General features: G+C 37.2%; 1 protein-coding gene across 5 annotated transcripts in view; it reads right to left on the bottom strand.

Moving 5' to 3' along the window:
• The window catches only part of LOC139741558 (SRC kinase signaling inhibitor 1-like), a 158,501-nt gene extending 140,587 nt beyond the window's left edge, over positions 1-17,914 (bottom strand). For 3 of the 5 annotated variants that reach the window (XM_071652140.1, XM_071652134.1, XM_071652133.1), the window contains exon 1: positions 12,594-12,725. In XM_071652140.1, the coding sequence (XP_071508241.1) occupies positions 12,594-12,630 (37 nt within the window). In that variant the 5' untranslated portion in view covers positions 12,631-12,725. Of the gene's footprint in view, positions 1-6,320; positions 6,392-12,593; positions 12,726-17,754 lie in introns of those variants that run through there. The other 2 variants (XM_071652139.1, XM_071652138.1) reach the window with 2 other exon arrangements.
• Between the last annotated feature and the right edge of the window lie 4,130 nt (positions 17,915-22,044).

A 22,044-nucleotide genomic window follows, 5' to 3' on the forward strand; every position in this document is an offset into this window, starting at 1 on the left:
CAAATGTTAGTTTTCAATAAAAATAGAAATACAAAAAAAAAACACAAGGACAAAATGCAGTTACCTGTTTCTATACAGCAAGATGAAATGTATCTCAGCAGTGGAGAGAAAGCCACTCAGCTGTGCTATGTAATAATCCACAGGAATAAGGTGTAGTTAGATTGTCCTCAAGAAATGGAGGTAGATATTCTCCCAGCTGTATATTCAGTATAGCAACTTGTAGTGCTTCAAGAGTCACTTATCCATTTCCTTGAGTAGTCCAATATTGGGTTCTTCTAAGGGTAAAATCAGTCTAGAAGTGGTCCTCATTCTCCTCTACCAGATGAGGTGAACTTCTCCACCTTCTTCTTGAAAACTCTGAGCAGACTTGTGTTAGCACACTCCTCCTCTACCAGATGAGGTGAACTTCTCCACCTTCTTCTTGAAAACTCTGAGCAAACTTGTGTTAAATGAAACAGCTCTAATACGACGACTGCTGGATACAGACGTTCACTCGGTAAAACTGTGTGGACTGACGCCTCGTTTGCTATAGCTCTGTTTGTTGCCAAATGCCTACTGACGAAGCTCATATGTTGATGCCAATTACCACAAAAAGGGTAGAATTAATGAGCTGTCACTACACTGTAGAGGAAAGTTGGAAGTGGGAGGAGGAGAAATAGAAGAAAAAACAGTTCGTAGGATTCGGGTGATGAAAGTACGCATTATTACTCAAGCAGCTGGAGATTTTTTTCCCATTTTCTCACAGCGTGGGGGATATAAATATGGAATAAACACAGCTGTTTATGTCTGGGAGGAGAGTGTAGGAGTTTTACATATGGCAGCCACACTGCCGCTTACACGCATTTTCAATGAATGGTATTGCGGTAGGGGGAAATAGTAATTTGTATCTTTCACGTCAGAAACCAATCATTTGTGCATTATTTGGCATATTTGAATGCTACTTCCTAACCAGATGTGAAATAATGGCGTGTAGTTATAGGTCTGTTGACTAATTGATGCCTGTGTAAATTGAGGAATGGCATGAGGAAAGAGGGGATGAATGATATGGTGGTAAGTTGAAATATCCTGTGAGTACAAAATACTGGTTGTTAATTTCCACACTACTACTCAAAGTAAAACCAGTGTACATTCACTTCTGAATTTGGACAGGTGAACAGGTAATTGGTTTGTGGAATATGAAATGCCAACCCATGTATAAGGTGGCTTTTGGTAAACTGAGAAAATCCAACAAACAGAAAGGCAGAGATGTTTCATAAAAATCAGATTTAAAGTAAGAAAATTACATGAATGAAAGATTTCTATGGTTCTATAAATTAGTTAACTGTGTGCAGGTTAATATACGAATTGTGGGCATTGACACCATTGTCTCATGTAATTTGAATATTGGTATATGGTTAAAACTAAATATCACTGAACCATGAAAACTTGTGACTCTCTGATGTTCAACATCTTCACCAGTAATGTTCCATATTTCATGAAGTGTCTACCAATCTGTGTTTGATTTTACTTCATTTCATAAAGTCTTTAACTGGAACAAAGAATGGAATTTTCACTTCAAAGGAGAATTTTCATCTAATGCCAACTAGAATTAATTGACTTGACATCTTATGAACTTTGAAAGACTTTACATGATTACTAGTCTTTGCACTTCTTGACACCTCTTTGAACTTTAAACAACTGAGATAAGGAGGGCATTCCATCATCAACTCACTTGATTTGAGATGTACATGCAATAGCAACACAGGCCCTTTATCATACTTACACTTGTGTTGGCATATCAGTTGTTATCTGAACTAAGAGCTAATAAAATATACAGCTAGATTTGAGTTATGAGAGCTGGACAGCAGAGAAAAGTACATAATCAATAATGGAATTGAATAAGTTATCTCTCTACTCGCAGCATTCTAGTTTCATATCTGGTGCCTTGACAGTGTCAACACCAGTGACCTTTGAGTAAGTATGTGACCTATATTAAAAGATGGAAAGCTGATATAGTCTACAAATATCACTATCGGAATTTTAAAATCAATAATCTTCTTTTTAAGGTTACAATATCTAGGCTTTATACAACTTATCTCTAAATAGTCCCACTCTGTTTACATAACTTACCATAAAGTAGTATGAGAGGCACATCAGCTACATCATACAGTTTGGGCAAAAATCCGTTGAGATGTAGCCAACAGGCTGTCCGGGCAAGAAAGGAAGTACTGACAAAGACAGAACAGTTGAACAATGTGCACACATAGTGTGCTCTCACTTTGTTTGAGAGGTATTGGTGATTAATTCTAATGAGTTTAAAGTTTCAAAGCGAATGTGTGTCCAAGCTAAAGACAATTGGTTTGAGATGACCATCAAGTCTATTACTTGACTGAAAAATGAATGCTTTATCAATGATAGCTGTTTTCAAGGATGAACAAAGCTTAAGGCTGAAATGAAACAAGTAATAAATAGTATACATCTGGTACAGATTTACTGTAATTGCAGACTATATGACTGGTTCTCCTTTTGAAAGTACTGCTCCACTAACATTAGTGGTTCCAGGACAAGGAAAATGGTAGGAGGTGTCATCCAAGGACCGCTGTTGCCATGGGACTATCAGGCTGTGTGCCTCCTTCACATTGATTCATATTTGGTGAGAATCCTAGTTGTTCCACAGTCATGTGGAAAACAGGTTTTGCTCGTACTTTTTTATATGTCCAGTAAAATATATTTACCTGAGTAGCATTATGAACTTATAATATAAGTACAATAACTTTTTAAAGTATATCATCGATTTATCATTCACATGGGTACATATTTTTGACAATTAACATATCAATCTGCAAATGACTTACATTAGGAATTTCAACCTCTTCTTAAAAGATAGAAAGAAAAACAGATTTATTATGATATTAGTTTCAACTGGATATCAGTGAGGAACTACTCTTAAACGTATCTAATACAGTAAATTGACAGCTCACAAAAATTACAGAAACAAGAGTCCCTACAAATTGATGTCTGCATCAGAGGTTCAGATATATTATAATTATTGGATCTTGGTATCCGATTTGATCTTGATTTGATTTGTGTGTAATAGTGCTCAGAATTTCACATATTTCACATTTCTTATCACAACAGACACACCAGTGTCAACAGAATGCAGCAACAATGGGGTAGTATGTAAACTGATCCCAGAAATGTTACACTTATTCCCAACAAGGGTGGTAGCTATCAGTGACATTAGAAACATAATTCGATACCAAGGATTGTGTGTGTGTTGGGGGGGGGGGGGGGGGATGGTGGAAGTGATGAAATTCCCCCTTTTAGTTTATAACAGAAAAGGGGACAATTACATTAACCTCTGAAATGAAATAGGATGAATGAAAAGAGCTGCCGGCATTGAAGGAGGAAAAGAGCTAAAATTCCTGCATGGATGTTTAGATTGCACCTAAGGAGAGTCAGAACTGAGATGTATGAACATTGTTGGCTGGTCAATAGCCCCAGGCCATGCATGGTGTGCAGTGAGGGCTTCTATGGATGAATGTCACACATGACGGAAGGCGTGAGATTTCATAGACAACCAGGACGAAGGGAATCGGCCACTTGATGTCAAAATAGCTCCACACTCTGCACAAGCTTACAATGTGGAATCTTTTCATTCAAGCTATAGACCATTAGTCCAGAAATAAATCTGGAGGTGATATATATATCTATATATATACATGTATTTCATAATTCTCTAAAATATAACTCTTCCTTTAAATGTTACAGAAAAATTTCAAAGCACCTTTTTGAACCAGAAGGCCTTGTCATTAAAGGACAAGTCCATCTTCATATACATAAGGATTGAGAGAATGCAGCAATATTAGTAGAACACATCAGTGAAAGTTTGAGGAAAATTGGACAAGCCGTTCAAAAGTTATGAATATTTTAAGTATCTGCGCAGTCACTGCTGGAAGAAAAGACTACTACAGTGTATGATGTCACATGCGTACAACTATATAAGGAAAATAAAAAGAGAATTTCACAAAACTTTACTTTTTGAATAAAGTGCACATTTCTTCGACTTGCACTGACGTATGTTAAGGGTAATATTATTCCCCTTGCCTTCTGAAAGAGAGAAGTCAAGTGTTCTTTTGTTATGTGAGAAAAATGGAAATATGTTGAATTTTCTTTATTCTTTCTTTATATCGTTGTACTCATGTGACATCACAAGCTATAGTAGTCTTTTCATCCAGCCGTGACTGAGCAGAAACTTCAAAAATTCATAACTTTTTAACGGATTGTCCGATTTTGCTCAAACTCTCACTGATGTGTTCTACTAATATTGCTGCATTCACTCAACCCACATGTCTATGTGAACTTGTCCTTTAAGCAAAGTTACATTCCAATAAATAAATTTAGCACATAACAGCATGTTTGACATGACATCAATAAACGCTATCATGAATAGAAGTTTGTACATGTAAGTATTGTAAGCCTCCCTCTTACACCATTCACTATGAGCATATTGTGGCTTTTGTGTATTTAACTACATTGAAACTAACCTCTGCAGGGATGAAAAAAAAAACAAAACCAGTATCATCACAGGTCAAACCTGAGTTACCAGTTTGTTTTAAGACAACCTGATTCAAAACATCCCACCTGCCACCCTCTTATGCACTGAATTTTTCAACATCTTCATAAGTTATCTCAATTAAATCTACTATCTATTACCTGCATTCATCACCAAAACAATTATACAGGAATAGATGGACACTTTCCTTCCTTTTTCTTGCATGTTATAGTTTGCTGAAGATAGAAAAGGGCAACAAAAAAAAAAAATCATGCATAAATGTTGAAACATACTCGATTCAGTTTGACAAGTCATGAAACTTGGAATTGGTATGGCACTGAACAGGTCTTCTAGCAATAGAATATTGGACACAGGAACTAAACACCAAAGCAGGAAGAGGAAAGAGGTTGTATTAATTGATATTTCATGTGTTGAAATGCCTCTTAAAGAGTGAATGACAAAGTTGAAACTGAGTGAGAAGAGAGACAGAAGGGGGGGGGGGGTGTTACCATATAATGCGTGGAAATGATTAATCCTATCACTACTAAGGCAAGACTATAATGTGCGATAGCAATGGGCATTTAGGGCAGTGGGATTTAGAGAGTTAAGATGCAATATAGATGAGAGCAGGGGGAAGGGAGATAGAAAGGGGTGGGGCTGTGAGTAGGAGTCCCTTGTAAGTACACATCGAGGGAGCTGGGGAGGGGCCCTGTGCCATGAACCCTGTATACATGCCCATAGGGGCTTGAAACTTTATATCGGTCTAAGGAAATGTCTGCATCTTATCTTACGCACGCCATGATGGCAAAGTCTCTCACCCAGCGTTTATATTATCCTCACTGCATTCCACTTTCTATAGAGTGATGAGAAATGTTGGAAGGAGCTAGTAAGACCATCTCAAGAAGTAGTAGCTTGCCTCCAAGTGGGTCAGAATGAATTTGATCGCTGATCTTGGCAAATACAAAGAAAACAGCTTGCAGCAGTGACCTGTAAAACCATTCCTCTGCCTTCTGTGTGCTGTTGAGTGTGAAACTTGGGTCTGACTTCCACATTCACCCTTTAAAGTAGCACACTTTTTACACTCTAAAAGCAAGTTAAAATGTTGGCATACGTTAATCAGGGCACAATGTCATATTCCTAAAGGAACTTTCTGAGGGGATTTTCACATTTTAGTAACTAAGGAAAAGCCCATCAATTTTTTTGCACCTTTTTCAATGGATATACAAACATATTTTGTGAGTTAACTCATCTCATGGATTAATTTAATTATACCCACAGAGGAATGATCAAATAATAATAAATTGCATTCCTACAGTAAGTACCTCACATATTCAACAAACTCTACTTCACAGAAATCATTGCTCTTGACGAGCGTCTATAAATGAATGTTTCAAATCAAGTGCAGATAAAACCTGAATAATATAAGCTTTAGAATTATCTCCTTGAAACTAATTCTGTATCTAACAACTTCATGAGTTTGGCACAAATTTCCTTTCATTTTTTTCCCTCCAAATTGTACGATGGAAACTCACTCCACCAAAGAAAGGGGGTGTGGGGGAAAAAAATCTTAAAAAGGTGTCATCCAGAACACACGCATAGAACGTGGGGATTCAGAACTGGAAATGTCACCTACAAATGGCATTCAGCACTATGTTCATTTCATATGGAAATGAGATCATGAGAAAGGTGATACAGGCACAGGTGGGGAGAAAGTCTGGAGTATGTTTACTAGAGAAAAAGGCAAGAGCTCATAGGGAATGCATTGGCCTGACAAGGCTTCACTTACCAAGTGAATGCAGTCACACAAGATTCCTTACATCAAATTTGACTCTACCTCCGCTGGGCAGAAGAAATCATCACATAAGCATCCAGGCTCTCATTGCATGAGTACGATCTTCATGGCACGCACATTGGCAGACATAACACAACAACACATGATCTTTCCACTCTTCATTCAGTATACAATCAGGGGAGACATTACTAAGATGCACCAATATAGCAACATAGCCTCACTTCCAAGACAAGATGTGATTTATCTCCCATCACAAACATTACATATACACAGTCAAAACACTGGTTGTAAGACACAGCTCACACATTCTGTTACTCCTTCATCCACGAAAATATCAAGATATGATCAAGTACTGAAAATTGATAATATTTGTTCCTTAATTACATGTATCTAGCAGTAGGCAGGAATAAATACTGTCCTGTTCTGGACGAATTTCCTATCCACAGTCTGTATGTCATGCACTCTTAATGCGACTGCTTGGTTTCCTTTTCACTTTCATCCAACTCACAATGTGGTAAGTTTGGTATTTTAAACCTTATAAGGAGTCAAATGGGATAATACAGTTTTACTGTAAAGCAATATGAAATGGATCAATGAACTGCATTGTAATATTCTTTGTATGGCATTAGCCAGGCCTGCATTAGCTCGCTGCAGCAAATTCAAGGAGAAAACACAGAGTAGACTGGAACATAGGCTAAAAAATGAGAAGGACGTGAGATGGGTAGGACTAGTGCTTGGGGACTGTCTGAAACTTGATGTGAATGATGAATGGGAGGAGGATGGGCATTCCTCCAGGAACCTGAAGAATTTACCAAATCTGCTGCGCAATTCTGCCCCTTCTTCTCTTTACCAACGACTGCCGCCTCTCAATCCATGTGGAATCCTGGTAATGTTAAAGTATGTGATATCAAATTGTGCACATATTTCCTCAATCAGTCAAAGTATTGAATGTTTGAATTGATAAAGGCAAGCTATCAGTCATTGGTATGGTGCCTGTATGCTTGCATTCAAGCATGAATATATCATCATGGCAAACAGTTTTACTGAGGAAGTTATAAGCACGATTGTTGAAATGCTATAAAGTCAAATTTTCAATATGAATGCTACAGGAAAGGATCATAAAAATGTAAATTGAATCTAAATCTTGCAGAAAATTAAAATGATGCAGGCTTACTTTGTATTTGTTCATTTTTTAAAAACTTGGTAGTTTCCAATATCACCACATTTTCCTCAAAAAAATGGAAATGTGTGGAAACAATGCCATTTATTGGGCAGATTATCATGCCACATCTATGTAATTCCTATGTGCTGGTTTATAACAGAATTCAGATAATTCAGCTAATATGTACCTATAAGTGTTGCTTCATACTGAGAATAATTTGGTCAATCTTTACTTTACATATACCATGAAAGATGAAACAAAGGTTCAAGTGACCTGTTCAAGAATATGTAAGACTGCTGTTTTACTCTCATCCCACTACAAAAAAAAAATACTCTCTGAAATACAGATGTAGTATTTTCATCCTAAAACAAAATACTCTTATCCAATATACCTCCATTCAGGAATTTTATGGTTGTAGAAAATATTTCCAAACAATAAAGGAAAGGAGTCGTACAATGACTGATTATAGCTTTCCTCACCAGAAGAAATCACACAATAAAAATGTCACAACAGTTCATTCACAGTCATGTAAGTTTGGTGGTCAGACTTTAATGATTGTGTCAAGGGAATGTCTAGAGAGAATAGAATGGGGTTTAGATGCTCTCATGTTTCACTGCCAAAAACATAAGATGTTTGCGCTCACACTTGACACTCCCTCTACAGATACTACATGACAGGTTGAGACAAAATAGAGAGAAAATCCAGGGAAGTTTGGAAAGAGAGTTGAAGGGAGGTCAACTGGTGTAGGCTTTCTTAATCACTCCCAGAGGTGTTCCTTGGAGGTACCAACCTGCTTCTACCTTGATGTAGCTTCTTTCACCTTTGTTTTGTCTCCAAGCCATAGGCAGCTAAATCATTCATTGTTAGGAGATTGCTATGTTATGGGTTTAATAAGTGTCAACAAAACAATTCACAATACCTAATGAGAGTGTTTTCATAACATTCTGGCATCATTGGTCGTGAATCTCATCTTTATTGCTTCATTCAAGTTTACAATACAAAATGGATACTTGATACAAGCATACTTTTTGAAATATAACAGGAAGAAGAAAATGATAAGAGATAGAGGTTCAGGTTTCAATGAGAAGTTGTTGCCCTATGACATTACAATGAAATCTAAAATCAGTGCATTCTCATATTATGTCTTAAGTCCATACAAGGTGAGAACGAATGCAGAGAAGTTCAAAATTGAGGAGAAAACCAAACAAAGAGAGACAAGATGTCAGAACATATACTGTAACATGATATATTTGCGGCACAAAATTTTCGCGAATTGGAGCTGACGGCCTTTTCGTGGCAAGAAATTTTCCAAATTGCCTTTTGCGTTCAATGCATATAGTGTAGATAAGAAACTTCGTGTGCATTTTAATTTCGCGAATCTTGGCACTCACGAAATTCGCGAAATTAAAATGCACGCGAATATTTTTCGTTTTACAGTATCTTTTACCCTTAAACCAACATATTCTACTGAATATTGAAGGCAAGGAGATCATCAATTTGTATTCATCAAATTCCCCTTCCAAATCTCTTAGAAATGTATTTAAAAAAAGAGCAACAAAGGAGGCCAGTTGTGGAAATCCAGAAGATTTAATGATACATACTCATAAAGATAAGTAAATGACAGCAACTTGTGTGGAACTTGCCCAAAAAGTTCACTGCTGATGTGGCAAGGTAAGCGTCATGATTGATTCCTGTTTATGGATTAAGACACAGTCTGAATAATTCTTTTTGAGAAGATGTACACATCTATGGGGATGTGTGAAGAGGTCTGGCTGCTACGGGGTTAACAAGTAGGCTACCCTCAATCACCGCTATGGAGAATGAAAGTGTAAATAATGAAAGGTTTGTATCATTGTTGAGCAACTTTACATATTTTTAAGTTACCCTATGCGAAAACTGTATACAGACACAAAACACATCTGGTATTTGACAGTGATGTGTTTTGGTATTTGTTCACTTCACAAATCAAACCTGTTAATTATCTCTCTCAAAATCTTTCTCTGGTTGAACTGTATAAACAATGTTTTTGAAACTTGTAATATGTTATGTGAACCAAAAGATTCTTGGTGTCCGAAGCATTAAAATGGTAAAATGACGTGACAAGCACCTTTGCTTTTTTCATATCACATTGTGAGCTTATTTTCAATTGGTTCTGGTATCCACAACAAATGTCATTTGTAGGAGAAATCAACATGAATTAATTTTGACATAACCTGGGTCCAAAAACAAAAGTTGGCATCTTATACAAGCTGACTGACCAATGAGATTAAAGGAAGGCAAGCAAGATGATCAAAGTAAACACAGAAAATGGAGAAAGTAATTAACCTGCTCTGGAGGTTGTCCTTAAAGCTCCTAAATATGGACACCCGTGGCAATCATCTCCTATATATTCTTTAGGAATCCTACTGATGCAGAAAGGCTGTGAATGTACCCAGCTATGAAATTAACTCAGCATGTGAAATGCCAGCTATCTGAGTAAGTGATGTGCTATCATCTTCAGGAGGCAGACATGGTTAAGAATCAGAGAGAATATGAGGAAGGAAGGAAGGGGGGTTGGTCAGGAGCCTATATTTTGAAACCGGCCACAGCCATTTCCCCAGTAGGGGGTGCCATGTCCCAGAGGTTGACATCCCTGTGTGAGCCTGTGATGAGGATCACATAAAAGAATTCTCAGTCATGACAGCATTACCCCTCCCCCCTAAAAAAAAAAAAAAAAAATAATAATAATAATAATAATAATAAATAAATAAATAAAGATGTTCTGATTTTTTTTTTTTAAATCTTCATTTTTCAGTGAAGGGAACATTTTTCTTTTTTTTATGTATACTTTCACATTTGTAATGCGCCATGAAATATTGTTTGTTATTAAGAAGAGTAGCACATGACTTTCATCTGGCCTACAACATAGTCCAGTAAAGTTAACTGACCACTGACCCTGCAGTTGACCCTAAGCAAGTGGACCTATAGATTACAGCAAAATATTACAAGCTCCCCATCCCTGTTTTTCAAACTTCTCCTAATACTTTGTAGATCTGCCCTTTACCTTCTACCTCTGTCCAATCTTGATGACAGTATGCACCAACCATCAGCTGTCAAAACCACTTAACTCTCAGACCTTCACTCCACATTGTTGACATTTCAAAAGGAATCAGACAGGGTTTGATAACCTTGTGGACAAATTATGACTCATGAGTTATGCACACTGATGGCAGAAATGAGATCATCTTTTTTTCTCTCACTCTCACTGTATATAGGATAACAGTTAAATGTGATCTTGACAGTGCATGTAAAAGGTATTCCACTAAGAAATATAACCCTGCACTGGAATCGAACATCTTTTAATGCTACTGGTTGGACAACATTTTTCCACTTTATTCAAGCTATGATATGAAAGAAATGATTGTAAAATATCAAAATTAGTTTCATCACATCAAATAAAAACTCCAGTCCAGTTTGGAGACATTATTATCTAAGGTTTGTTCTAAATTGCAGAATAAAGATAACAAATCCTTAGGTTTTATGAGAATAAGTTGAGACAAAATCATTTCAGATGCTGAAGATAAGGTACAAAAAAGACTACTATGATGGACCGATTGATTATGTTTGAATTACAAAAAGTATAAGGGTATTATAATGGACATATTGATTATGTTTGAATTGTAAAAAAGTATTATGTCAATCATTCACCTGCTGGTTGTTTGCTGTTTGCTTCAGTTGGTTTTCTATACATAAAACAAGTTTTTGATACAGACACAATATAATATTTCCATTCAAATCAGTATGAAAGAGAATAATAGCACAGTTTAGTGATTTTTCTTCCATCACAAAAGGTTCAAGTTTTTCATTTAGATTAGTTCACTTGTATTTGCTCCTAACAAGCTCTTGAGAATATGGAAAAATCTGCTCTTATTTTGTTTCCCTGAGAGAACAAGAAAATATTCAAACAGTCAGAGGTCTCACAGGTGATGCTAATGATGAGTTAAGCACAACAAACTTTATAGTAACTACAAAGACTCCCAAAAGTTTTACATTTGTGATTATGAAACTGAACCCATGTCTATTCAATAGCACTATTCATTTAATTCAGGCAAAATATATATCACAAAGCTCCATTACAAGGGACTAGGCATCAAAACTTATTCAAAATTATTATGAAGGACCATACTAATACACTGCAATGGATAGTTCAAACAGCCAGCTTTACTGCTTTGATGATCAAGAGAAACTGTTTGACTTTCTAAATAACTTCCCAGCATGTATACAAGAAGACTACATAAGGACTGTAATTCCCCCACAGGGGACAGAGATTGGGGCAAGCCTTTTCCCTTCATCCCTAATGGTTTGATTGCAGGCATGCAGATTTCTCACTGGGTTCCAATAATACACAACATTCTTGGAAGAAGAAAAATATGTCGGGTATGTGGCTGAAAGTCGCTGTCAAGGGACACAGGAAGTAAATATCTTATATGAATCATTGGTAGAAGAAAATGGACACGTCTATGAATATGGCACTAAACACCATCAGAACATATGGACAAACAGACTCTTGAAATGAATAGAGTCAGAGACAGGCATATCCTTCTATTTCTTACCAAATCAAACAAATAGGGAAGTTGACCACAAATATAATGTGAATGAAAATAAGATTCTTTGGTATTTTCACTCAAAAAACAAAGAAAGAAGAAGAATGGTACAATCAGTGACGGATTATTATCAAACCAGGGGTACAGATCCCATACAGTCCTCTACATACTAAGACTATAATAGTGGGACTGGAGGGCGCTATGGTATAGGCATGCAAGCTCAAATAGTTTTTTTTTTTTCATATTTCAAGACCTGTCCACACATGGATTGACAAAGGAGTAATTTTGAAGTCTACTTTGATTGATGGTGCTCATAAATAAAAAATGGGTAATTATAGAGCGCAGTTAAAAGTTGAATGGGCACTAAATCTCTCATGTAAGTTCTGCTGCCGTTATAGACTGCACTAGGAATATGCCGCAAGGAATGATTAAATGGCAAAGACTCTTTGAGTAAATTTCCTCACCAAACAAAAAATCGACAAATACCAGCACAGGTGCACAAGCCATAGTACATATACATACCTTTTTTCCTGGTTATTTTCACCCGAAACTTTTTCATTCCTTCATTTTGTTGCGTTAGATACTCGCCCTAGATCCCCTGAGCATCACATTTGAATACTAACAGACCGTGGATTGGTGGCCGAATTTCATCGCGTAGTGTTGCCCCCTTCTTTACAGGGCTTAGCGCATTCCAACATGTGCCCTATGACATTTTGCCCCTTCCAACCCCCTCCCTCCCTCCAAGACAAGGAGAAGTAGGAGGAGAAGGCAGACTGGTAATGTATGAGGCCATTTCACCCTCCTATGTTCCTCCCATGCACGTATCCATTCACGCACGTTTCCTGAACAGAATTTACACCTGGGGTGAATTGTGACAGTGAGGCACTCCTTTCATGCTGTTGATGGAAACAATATCGAACTTCTTTGCCACATTGTTGTTTGCTCCATTATGCTTGAATCCATTGGAAGATGGCAGAAGTGAGTAGGGTTACACTTAAAGGGATGAAACATTTAAAACAGAGAATTATGATGCACAAAGAACCGAGGTATGAAATTCCAGTGAAATTGTAAGACACATTTTTAGAATGCTGATTTTCATGTCAAAATCCTTATTGACTATCTTTTATTACATGACTCTGAAGTCAGTGGTAAGGTACTAGTAACTATCATCTACTTTGCATTCAAAGAGATCAAAACAGTGCATTTCATGAATCTTTGTAATAGGCAAACTTTTTGTGACTTCCATGTTTTCCATTAACACAATTTCCTTGACTTTGTGCAGAAGCTTAGAGAGGCTGTATCATTGATGAATGATCCAAACATATGAGATACCAGAGGACATTGATTACTCTTATACAGTCACCATGGGTTACAATGTTCCACGGCTCACTGGCATCAACAGATGTATCTAGGGTTTTTGAGATAGATTTTCTGCGCTTGAATTTGTATGATGGTACCAACATCTTTGTCTTTAACCTGTTGAGGACGAGTCGCACATACTCGCACAGGTGTCTATGAGAAATGCGTGTTTTAGCAAAATCAGTCCGTTCTCAACAGGTTAAAACATATAGCAATATCTCATCCTGACTACACCATGAGTGAAGTTATTAAGACTTTATTAACAGGCAAAATGTAAAGTCTGTGTTGTTTTGTGCACACAGCAAAAGAAAGAGATATGAGATGCTGACATCACAACTCAAAGGACCAAAACTGCTCTTTTAGGGTTTTCACTGAACACCATAAAGTATGAATTGATGGCATTAAAATGGGCTTATCACTGAAGAGACTGTTCCAATTTTGAATTTCCAGAGGGAATATTCCTCTCTTAGACTTCTGCTTTGAGTGAAAACACGTATTAATACAATTTGTGCTGGACAAAAAATATGAGAAAGTATCTCCAAGACACTACCTACAGCAGAATAACATGGATTTACATCCTGACTCTTTGTGACAAACTGAAAATTGACAGAGACAGGAGGAAGAAGAGAGTTCAAGCATAACAGAGCAAGAATTAGGTCTAGAGTTTGCAAGGGAAGAGTTGAGGTCATGTGATCTGGTTCAAGGTACTTAGGTTGAGTCATGTCACAGCCTACAGCAAATAATCCTGTCTCCCGGGACACCGGGACTTGTGTTTGTAATGAGTGCTAGTCTCAGAAGTTTACAACAAAAAGAGGGCTGGGAAAACCCTGCATTTCAAACAATAATGCATATCAGAGAGCAGTAGAATGAGAACACATGTAGCATGTCAAGTGCCACTGAGTTCTAATGTCTCTGTGAAAATGCTTTCAAGAAATATCAAAGAATACGTCAAAGACCGTTTTGACATTTTATCATCTAATTTATCAATGGTAGGTCTATGCTACAAATAATCTTCTAAATTATACTATTTTTGGCTCTTAAATATCATAGATGTATTTTTTTTAGATACAAACTGAAGCCTATTTTCTTTCTTCACATCAAATAGGTACACTGACAGAAGACAACTTTGCTTATGAACCAGTAGGGGACCTATCTCACATTCTTAAGATTGTCATGGTAAGTAAATTACAGCTTTTTGAAAATTCTAGGTAAATTGCTTTCTGATTCTTTATTCTGGAATACTGTATCTGATGTAGAATCTAAATAACACAGAGCAGGAAGGCAGTGTCTGCATCATACATGGGTATAGGCATACATTTTCTTAGCATACTGTAAAACATGATATATTCGCTGCACGAAATTTTCGCGAATTGGAGCCGACGGCCTTTTTTGTGGCATGAAATTTTCGCGAATTGCCACTGGCGTTCAATGCATATAGTGTAGACAAGAAATTTCGCGTGCATTTTAATTTCGCGAATCTTGGCGCTCGTGAAATTCGCGAAATCAAAATGCACGCGAACATTCCTCGTTTTACAGTATCAGGTCTTGTCATATTTCTCTTTGCATAACAAATCAAGTTCCTGTTTTTAAATTAATTTTACAGTGCAACTGTAGGCCTATAATACTCACAAAGGGTCTGCTACGAGTGCATGTGTAACAAAAGAACATTTTTCTCAAAATGCACAGCGGCGAAATTTACCATAGTAGTACATCTACATTGCACCTTAGATGTATATGGAACAAGGTTCTTGTCACTGAGCTGCTTCTTGTTTTATTCTTCACTAGGCAACAAACGCTGGCATGCAAGAAAAGAGAACTTCCTGAAACCAATGAGGTATGCTTACCTGGTACCTCCTTGCTGTAATAAAGAGAATGTGTACCTTCAGGTGCTTAGCTCAGAAAATTCATTGATAGTCAATGTGATCTAGAACACCTCCAGACTTGAGTTTGAATGTTGAGAAGGGGAGATGTTTCTTCAATTGTATGCAACAAAATATAATATCCTTATAAAGCAAAGAGGACTTTCTCTTGTGGCATCCCACACAGAATCTCGGAGTACTGTCTCTCTCTTTATGACCTACTTTACAGCGCATGAAAGATGCAGAGGTCAGTGAAATTTATGACCTCCTTTCATAACTCCATCACAGCGATAATTTCAGCCCACAAAGCCTCGCCTTGTGCTCTGAAAACCACATATGATCTGTTCAGTCTACCTGACTCTCACGACTTAAAACACAAATTATCTTCAACTCAGCAAGGGAAAAATAAAAATATGGAATCTGGGCTGTAAACAAAGTATGAAGTATTTCTCATCCAAATGACCTCTTTCTTCAAAGTTAAAGTTTGAAAGCAACTGATTTATTTGCTTATAAAGATGGAATGTTACTATATCAATTATCAGAAAAAATACCTACCTGAAGTTTTTGAGCAAAGATTAGAAAAAGAGCATTTAATCACTCTCATCCTCCCAGGCTGAGTAAGCTTATTACCTCCAATTTGCTCAAACTGTTTTTGCGAATAAGCCTATAAGGTATATAGGACCTGAGTGTTGTAACAATCATGCCCCTAAAATAATTCAGAATGCATGTATACTGTAGTTTCTAACATGTAAGATGTAGGCCTATATGCTTCTATGAGCATGCAGCAGAACACAAGTATTGAAACCAATATGGCTCAAAGTGTTTTGAAAAGATAATTCTGCATAATCTCAGTTTGCAAAGCTGCTGAGCTCTTGGAAACTAGAACACATTTTGCATTTTAACTGAGGGATGTAGTTCTGATACTCCCCGAACAAAATGGATGGCTGGAGTATTCTTTTGTCGCACATCACCATTCTGGAGATCGTTCTCTAGGCGCTACCCATCCATTCTTTACATTGTCACTTTTGCAAACTGTAACTAATAAAACTCTAGATCAATGGGATTATGATAGTGTTACTGTCTTCCTCTGAATCCTTCTTTCTGTCATTTATCAGTATTACGTTCATTTTGAACAATATGTCTATTCTCCATACATGGAGACTGTTTTTGTTCATTGTTTGATCCTACAGATCTTCAAGTCCAATTTCAATCAGGTTCCATCATTTTGTTCTTCCTTTCACTTGCTTTGAGATCACATCTGCATATTTCACATTTGAATGGCTATGGTGTTACATACCCGTATATCTGCTTTTTCTGATGGGATGTCAATTCATATAGGCCTATTTATCATGCTGTTTTAATGTTTGTTTGTTTTTTTAATTTTCAGAATTATGAGAACAGCTACATTGAATTACAATTCAAATACATCAGTCATCCAGTGTTATAGATGGTGATCCAAATGTGTCACAATGCTCACAATATACAATGGCGATGCATTCTCTCATAGGTGGAATAATATACAATTCCTTTGAAAATTAAAGGCATAATTAACCATTTGCAGATAAAACAAAAACCCAGCATTAGTGCTTCAAAACAGTTCTAAAATGCGAGTTAGGGATAGAAACAACCACTGTAAAAAAACTGAATCCATGTAATCGATGTTAAGTATTGTTAAATACACAAAATGTGAACAATAGTTATAATAAGAATGCTTCGAAATTAAACCATCTACAGTTACGGTCTATTGAGAAAAACACTGATATCTCCTTATATTTTAGGCTTTATTGCAAAAATTTTATATGGTAGGATGTTTTGTGATACAACAGACTTACACATATGCATCAAATATGATATCTTGAACAGTTTTAAAATCACTGCTCCCAAAGGTAAACTGGACCTTTAATAAATCAGAACAGTTGATATCAACTTTCATTCAAGACTTTGTTAAAGGTAAATATTTGCTTTAAAATTTTTCTACATCTCAGAATATGAAGTGAATTAGATCAGACGCTAAATCAGACCAGATTAGTTTCCAAAGATCAAATTTCTTAGATATCAATGCAATTTCAATGACCATTGCCATTTATTATTTTATCTGAAGTCTAAATTATCTAAACCTACCAATAAATGTAAATTATGTCTCAATCTTCTACAGCATGTGTCAAATTCAGCCATTATTGTTTTACCAATGAACTTGTGATAAGAGTGGCTATAAAAAAATGTAGTGAGTGCCAATAGATGAAAGTTCAGATTGTATGATTTGCTCAAAATTAGATTTCTTTGCAAGCACCCCAGGCAAATTTCAATGCTAGGAAGTTATGACTATCAGAAGGGAGAAAATATACACACAGTCATAATGGGCACGTTGCTAACATCTCTCTCCATACTGCAGCACAAGTTTGTCATACTGCCAGAAGAAGCCTGGTTCTTGTCATCAAACCCTGGAATGGACACATGGAACTGACCTTTGAACCTTGGAAGCTTTTCAAAAGCCCCTCCCAAGTGGGTAGCCCAGAGATCCCCACGGAGTATGATCACTGGCAGGCAGCAACGAGAGACTGGAGGAGAGGCCCCGGCTCTATCACTTCCTCTGACATCCAGGAGAAAGAAAGATGCGGTGCAGAGCAAACAACATCAAGGGTTGTCTGCCAACTTCAATGAGCTTCTCCTATTTCCTTCTCAGATGTGTTTAAAGCTCTCTGGCTCCTACACGTACTTTCTCTCTAGCTTCTGGAAATGACATAGAATCAGGGCCCCCTACTCCTTGGATCGCCTCTTGTGGTAGCAGAGGATGGATGCTGCTTTAGTAGATATGGGTCAGGAAAGGATGATGATGATGATGCTCCTGAAGGGGTTATAAAAAGATATGATGCACAGAAGAAGAAAGGACGGGAGCTGGTCGCTACGCCAACCTGGGTGATGCCTATCTTCATCTCCCAGCTGAACGCCAACATCACCCTGTGTGTCATCTAAATTGGAGCCTCATACTTCAACAGCTGTGTTTTCTGATCAGGCAAACACACAGTCACACACACACACATTATAAGAATGCATGAAGGTCTGTGTGTCTACCCATTGGGCCCCTTGGTCACAAATCTAGTTGTGCAGGACAAGAGGGTTGACTTGTTATGAAATGAATTCCTTGATTGAAATGTTTGGGAAAGCATACCAGCATCTGCAATCACACGCAGGGTTTAGGAGAGACAGAAAAGAGAGAGAGAGATGGAGAGAGAGAGAGGAGGAGAAGAGAGTGAAAGAAAGGCAAATAGACAGGAGAGGGGGAAACAGAGGTCAAATGAAACAGCTTTAGTCTAGAAAGAGAATAGACAAAGAGATATGAGAGAAGGAGAAAGATAGAGGAAAAGAAGAGAATAATAACATAGCTTGCTTTTTAGAACTCAAGCAAAGTTGTATGTTTGCTGTGTAGGCCTACACAGTATTTTGCTTTTTGGTAAGGGGAAGTTTCCCTTAATGCACATCACCTATATCAAGATGAGATATTTGGAAAATATAGGCAGGGAAATATATGGCAGGAAATATATGGCAGGGAAATATACAGCAGGAATCTAACTTACAAAGTAAAATCAGACAATCTACAAGCAAGTTATGCTTTATTAATGGTATGGTGGATTCCAGCAGCCATCCTCTTCAGACTGGAACTAACGATTGGTGATGTCACAATGGTAGAACAATATAGAGAAAAATAAAGATACCCCCCCAAAAAACAAAATAAAAACAAAAACAAAAACAAAAACAAAAACCCAAAACATCTTTGATATTAAAAGAGCCCTTGACCTAACTCATCTAAAAGACATGGTCAATATTTACCTCAATATATCTCACTAACAGGTCAAGGTAATGATTCAGTTTGAGTTTTAGCTTGCTTTATTCTGTAACTTGTACAAATCAAAATAAATGCAATTGATCAACAACAACTATGATAATTGAAAAATTCCCATTTTACAACTTTGAAGCAGATTATCTGATTTTCGACAAATTTTCACTCAGTGTTACAGTGATTACTTAATGAATCCACAAAACTCTGACAAAACTAAAAAGAAATTCTGGTTTAATGGCCTTCATAGTAAAGAAAAGGAGGTTAGAGTCAGAATTAACCACTGACAACAGGCAGACCCATTCAGCAAGCATGCTGATTATTTCTGTTGTTTCCTGATTACTTCATGTGACCCCATGATACAATCTGTGAGCAAAGCATGAGAAACATGCTAGGAATCTAGTTCTCCATTCATCACTTCAATCTGGCCCTGAAATCCATCGCATCTTGTCTCCCCTTCATCTTTGTCCCCCAGTGAAAAGTACGAAGCACAGAATGAAGCAGCTCTACTGCTACAGTGCACTCCAGTGGTAATGAACAGGGTGATAATGAAATTTCCTTTTTTTTCAATGAAGTGAAAACTCAGGTCCAAAATTTATTGTCTACATACCTTTATAATACTTCATTTACAAATGTATTTGACTATAACAAAATCTCAATATAATGAAAGAAAATTGCCAGTTCTGAAGATTGTGTGGAAACTGGATTCGCCTGTAGTGGATTAGGCTATGGGAGTCTTTGGCTTTCCCTGAGTTTCATGGGCTGATGAAAGAATAAAGGGCTACATTTTACCTAAAGATGAGACAAGGAAATACAATTATTAACAATGAGGATTGTATCATTACTTTCAACTCTTGATGAAAGCCTTGGCATGAATTTGGATAAATGTGAGAACTTATATCACATAGCTTGCCTTTATTTTATAACAAAATCAGTAAAAACAATCTCTACTACAATCCTCCACCTCTTCTCACTCTAAATTTCTGATTCATCTTGATAAATATTTATTCAACCTACCCCACTTTGCTTCCAGCATATTTCCTTCAAGCTATTTATCATCCCCTACCCCCCCCCCCTTTTTCTCACACACACACTCTCACCCATCCTAACCTCCTTCTACCCATCTCCCTATCTGTCTGGACCTAACGATGCATGGCATATCAATTACTAAAAGGCAGGTTAATCTCTAGAGGGGGAGATAGGAGCAGATAGCCATAGCATGAGACTCTCATTACAGCCACCAATCTGTGATTACCAGACTGGTGTACGAGCAAGATGAATACACACCTCACAGAGATAATGTGTCTATATGATACTCTACCACTCTCTGCATTACTCGCTTTCAGAAAAAAAAAAAAAACTAAACAAATTCAACAAGAATTTTTGCCATGAAAGAAAGAGTGTGTGTATGTGTGTGGTGGAGCTTTGTGAAAGTAAGATAAGTATATATTTTACTTGCAAAGTCTGAACAATCAAAATATGTCAAACTAGCTCACAAGAGACAGCCAGAAGAGCAAGATGGCTCCTTGGGTGTACTCCATGTTTAGTTAATCACTGCTGTTCATTCCATAGGTCATTATTCTTCTCATGGTATCACAGTTTGAAGCGGAATAAACTCACTTTATCTGAGTACTATCCTCCTTTGGAATAATTTTGAATTTCACTTGGGCTTTGTCTTGTTACAGAGGAAATTCCTTAATGTCTTAGTCATTGCTGTAATAACTTACTGCAATATAGCAACACAATGCATTAATTTATCTGATACATAATATCAAATCCTGATTTTTGTGCATGAATATCACCCTAAACAACAGGAATGATGGTGGTCTTTACAACTTTTATACAGGGGCGGCGCAGCCGTGGGGGCCGTGGGGGCTCGGGCCCCCACACTTTTTGTGTACCATACAAAGGAATACATAAGGTGTCATCACTTTGGGCCCCCACACTTTTTTCAACGCGGAAGTACGCAAGTGGCACTAAAATAGAAATAGATAGAGATCTTGAAGTATGGCGGCAGTAAGATTAAGTGTTTTCTCTGAAGATCTTTTTTTTTGTTATAACACCCGGAAATGTGATGGGAGAGAATGAGCTGAGGACCATTTTTTTTTTTTTTTTTGCTTGTCAGCTGAAGAAACCGGAAGTGGACGGGGAGAGATGAGCTGAGGACCTTTTTTTTTTTTTTTTTTTTTTTTTTGCTTGTTAGCTCATGAAACCTGGAAGTGGGTCCCCACACTTTTGAAAACGCTGCGCCGGCCCTGTTATAAAATCCACGATGTAGAAATAATGCCTCAACACATATTGGGAAATCAGTGTGTACACGTCTGCCCTACAAACCTTCTCTTTGCACCCCCCCCCCCCAAAAAAAACAACAACAACAACAACGCTCCATTCTAGCAATGAGTACAAAAAGATTCATCTGGGTTACCTGCCTCAAAAAAGTTTCTTCAATACATGGTGCTCGACCTAAAATGACTAAACAAAGTGTGATTGCCTGGGAATGATTGAATACTGTCGATAGAGGGAGCTGTACATATTCCATCAGGCCTAGGCTCAGAGTTCAGCTTTCATGCCAGTTAGTAGAAAAGGCAACCCCAAAACGCTCACTTTATCTTGCCAGAGAGACTGCAGAATATTACGAGACATTCACAAAAATTATGCACTGGCAGCTCAACAAAAACTCAGAGGATATGTTTGATGAGGGTATGTTGTATCAATTTAATGCTCTCAATTTTGAGACTGGACCTTTTAATTCAGACAGACTATTTTCATTTCAGCATTATTTTAGTCACAAAACACATGCAAGTTGTGAATGTTAAAAACTGCATTCGTCTTTTAGCAACCTCTGAGCTGAGTTTGAATGGAAAAATACCCTAGCTAAAATGAAACAGAAGAGAAATATCAAATATGAACCAAGAGACAG

This window comes from Diadema antillarum, unplaced genomic scaffold (assembly GCF_040938485.1).
Source record: "Diadema antillarum isolate AM-2024a unplaced genomic scaffold, OU_Dant_1.0 seq00000934_RagTag, whole genome shotgun sequence".
Taxonomy (NCBI): Eukaryota; Metazoa; Echinodermata; class Echinoidea; order Diadematoida; family Diadematidae; genus Diadema; species Diadema antillarum.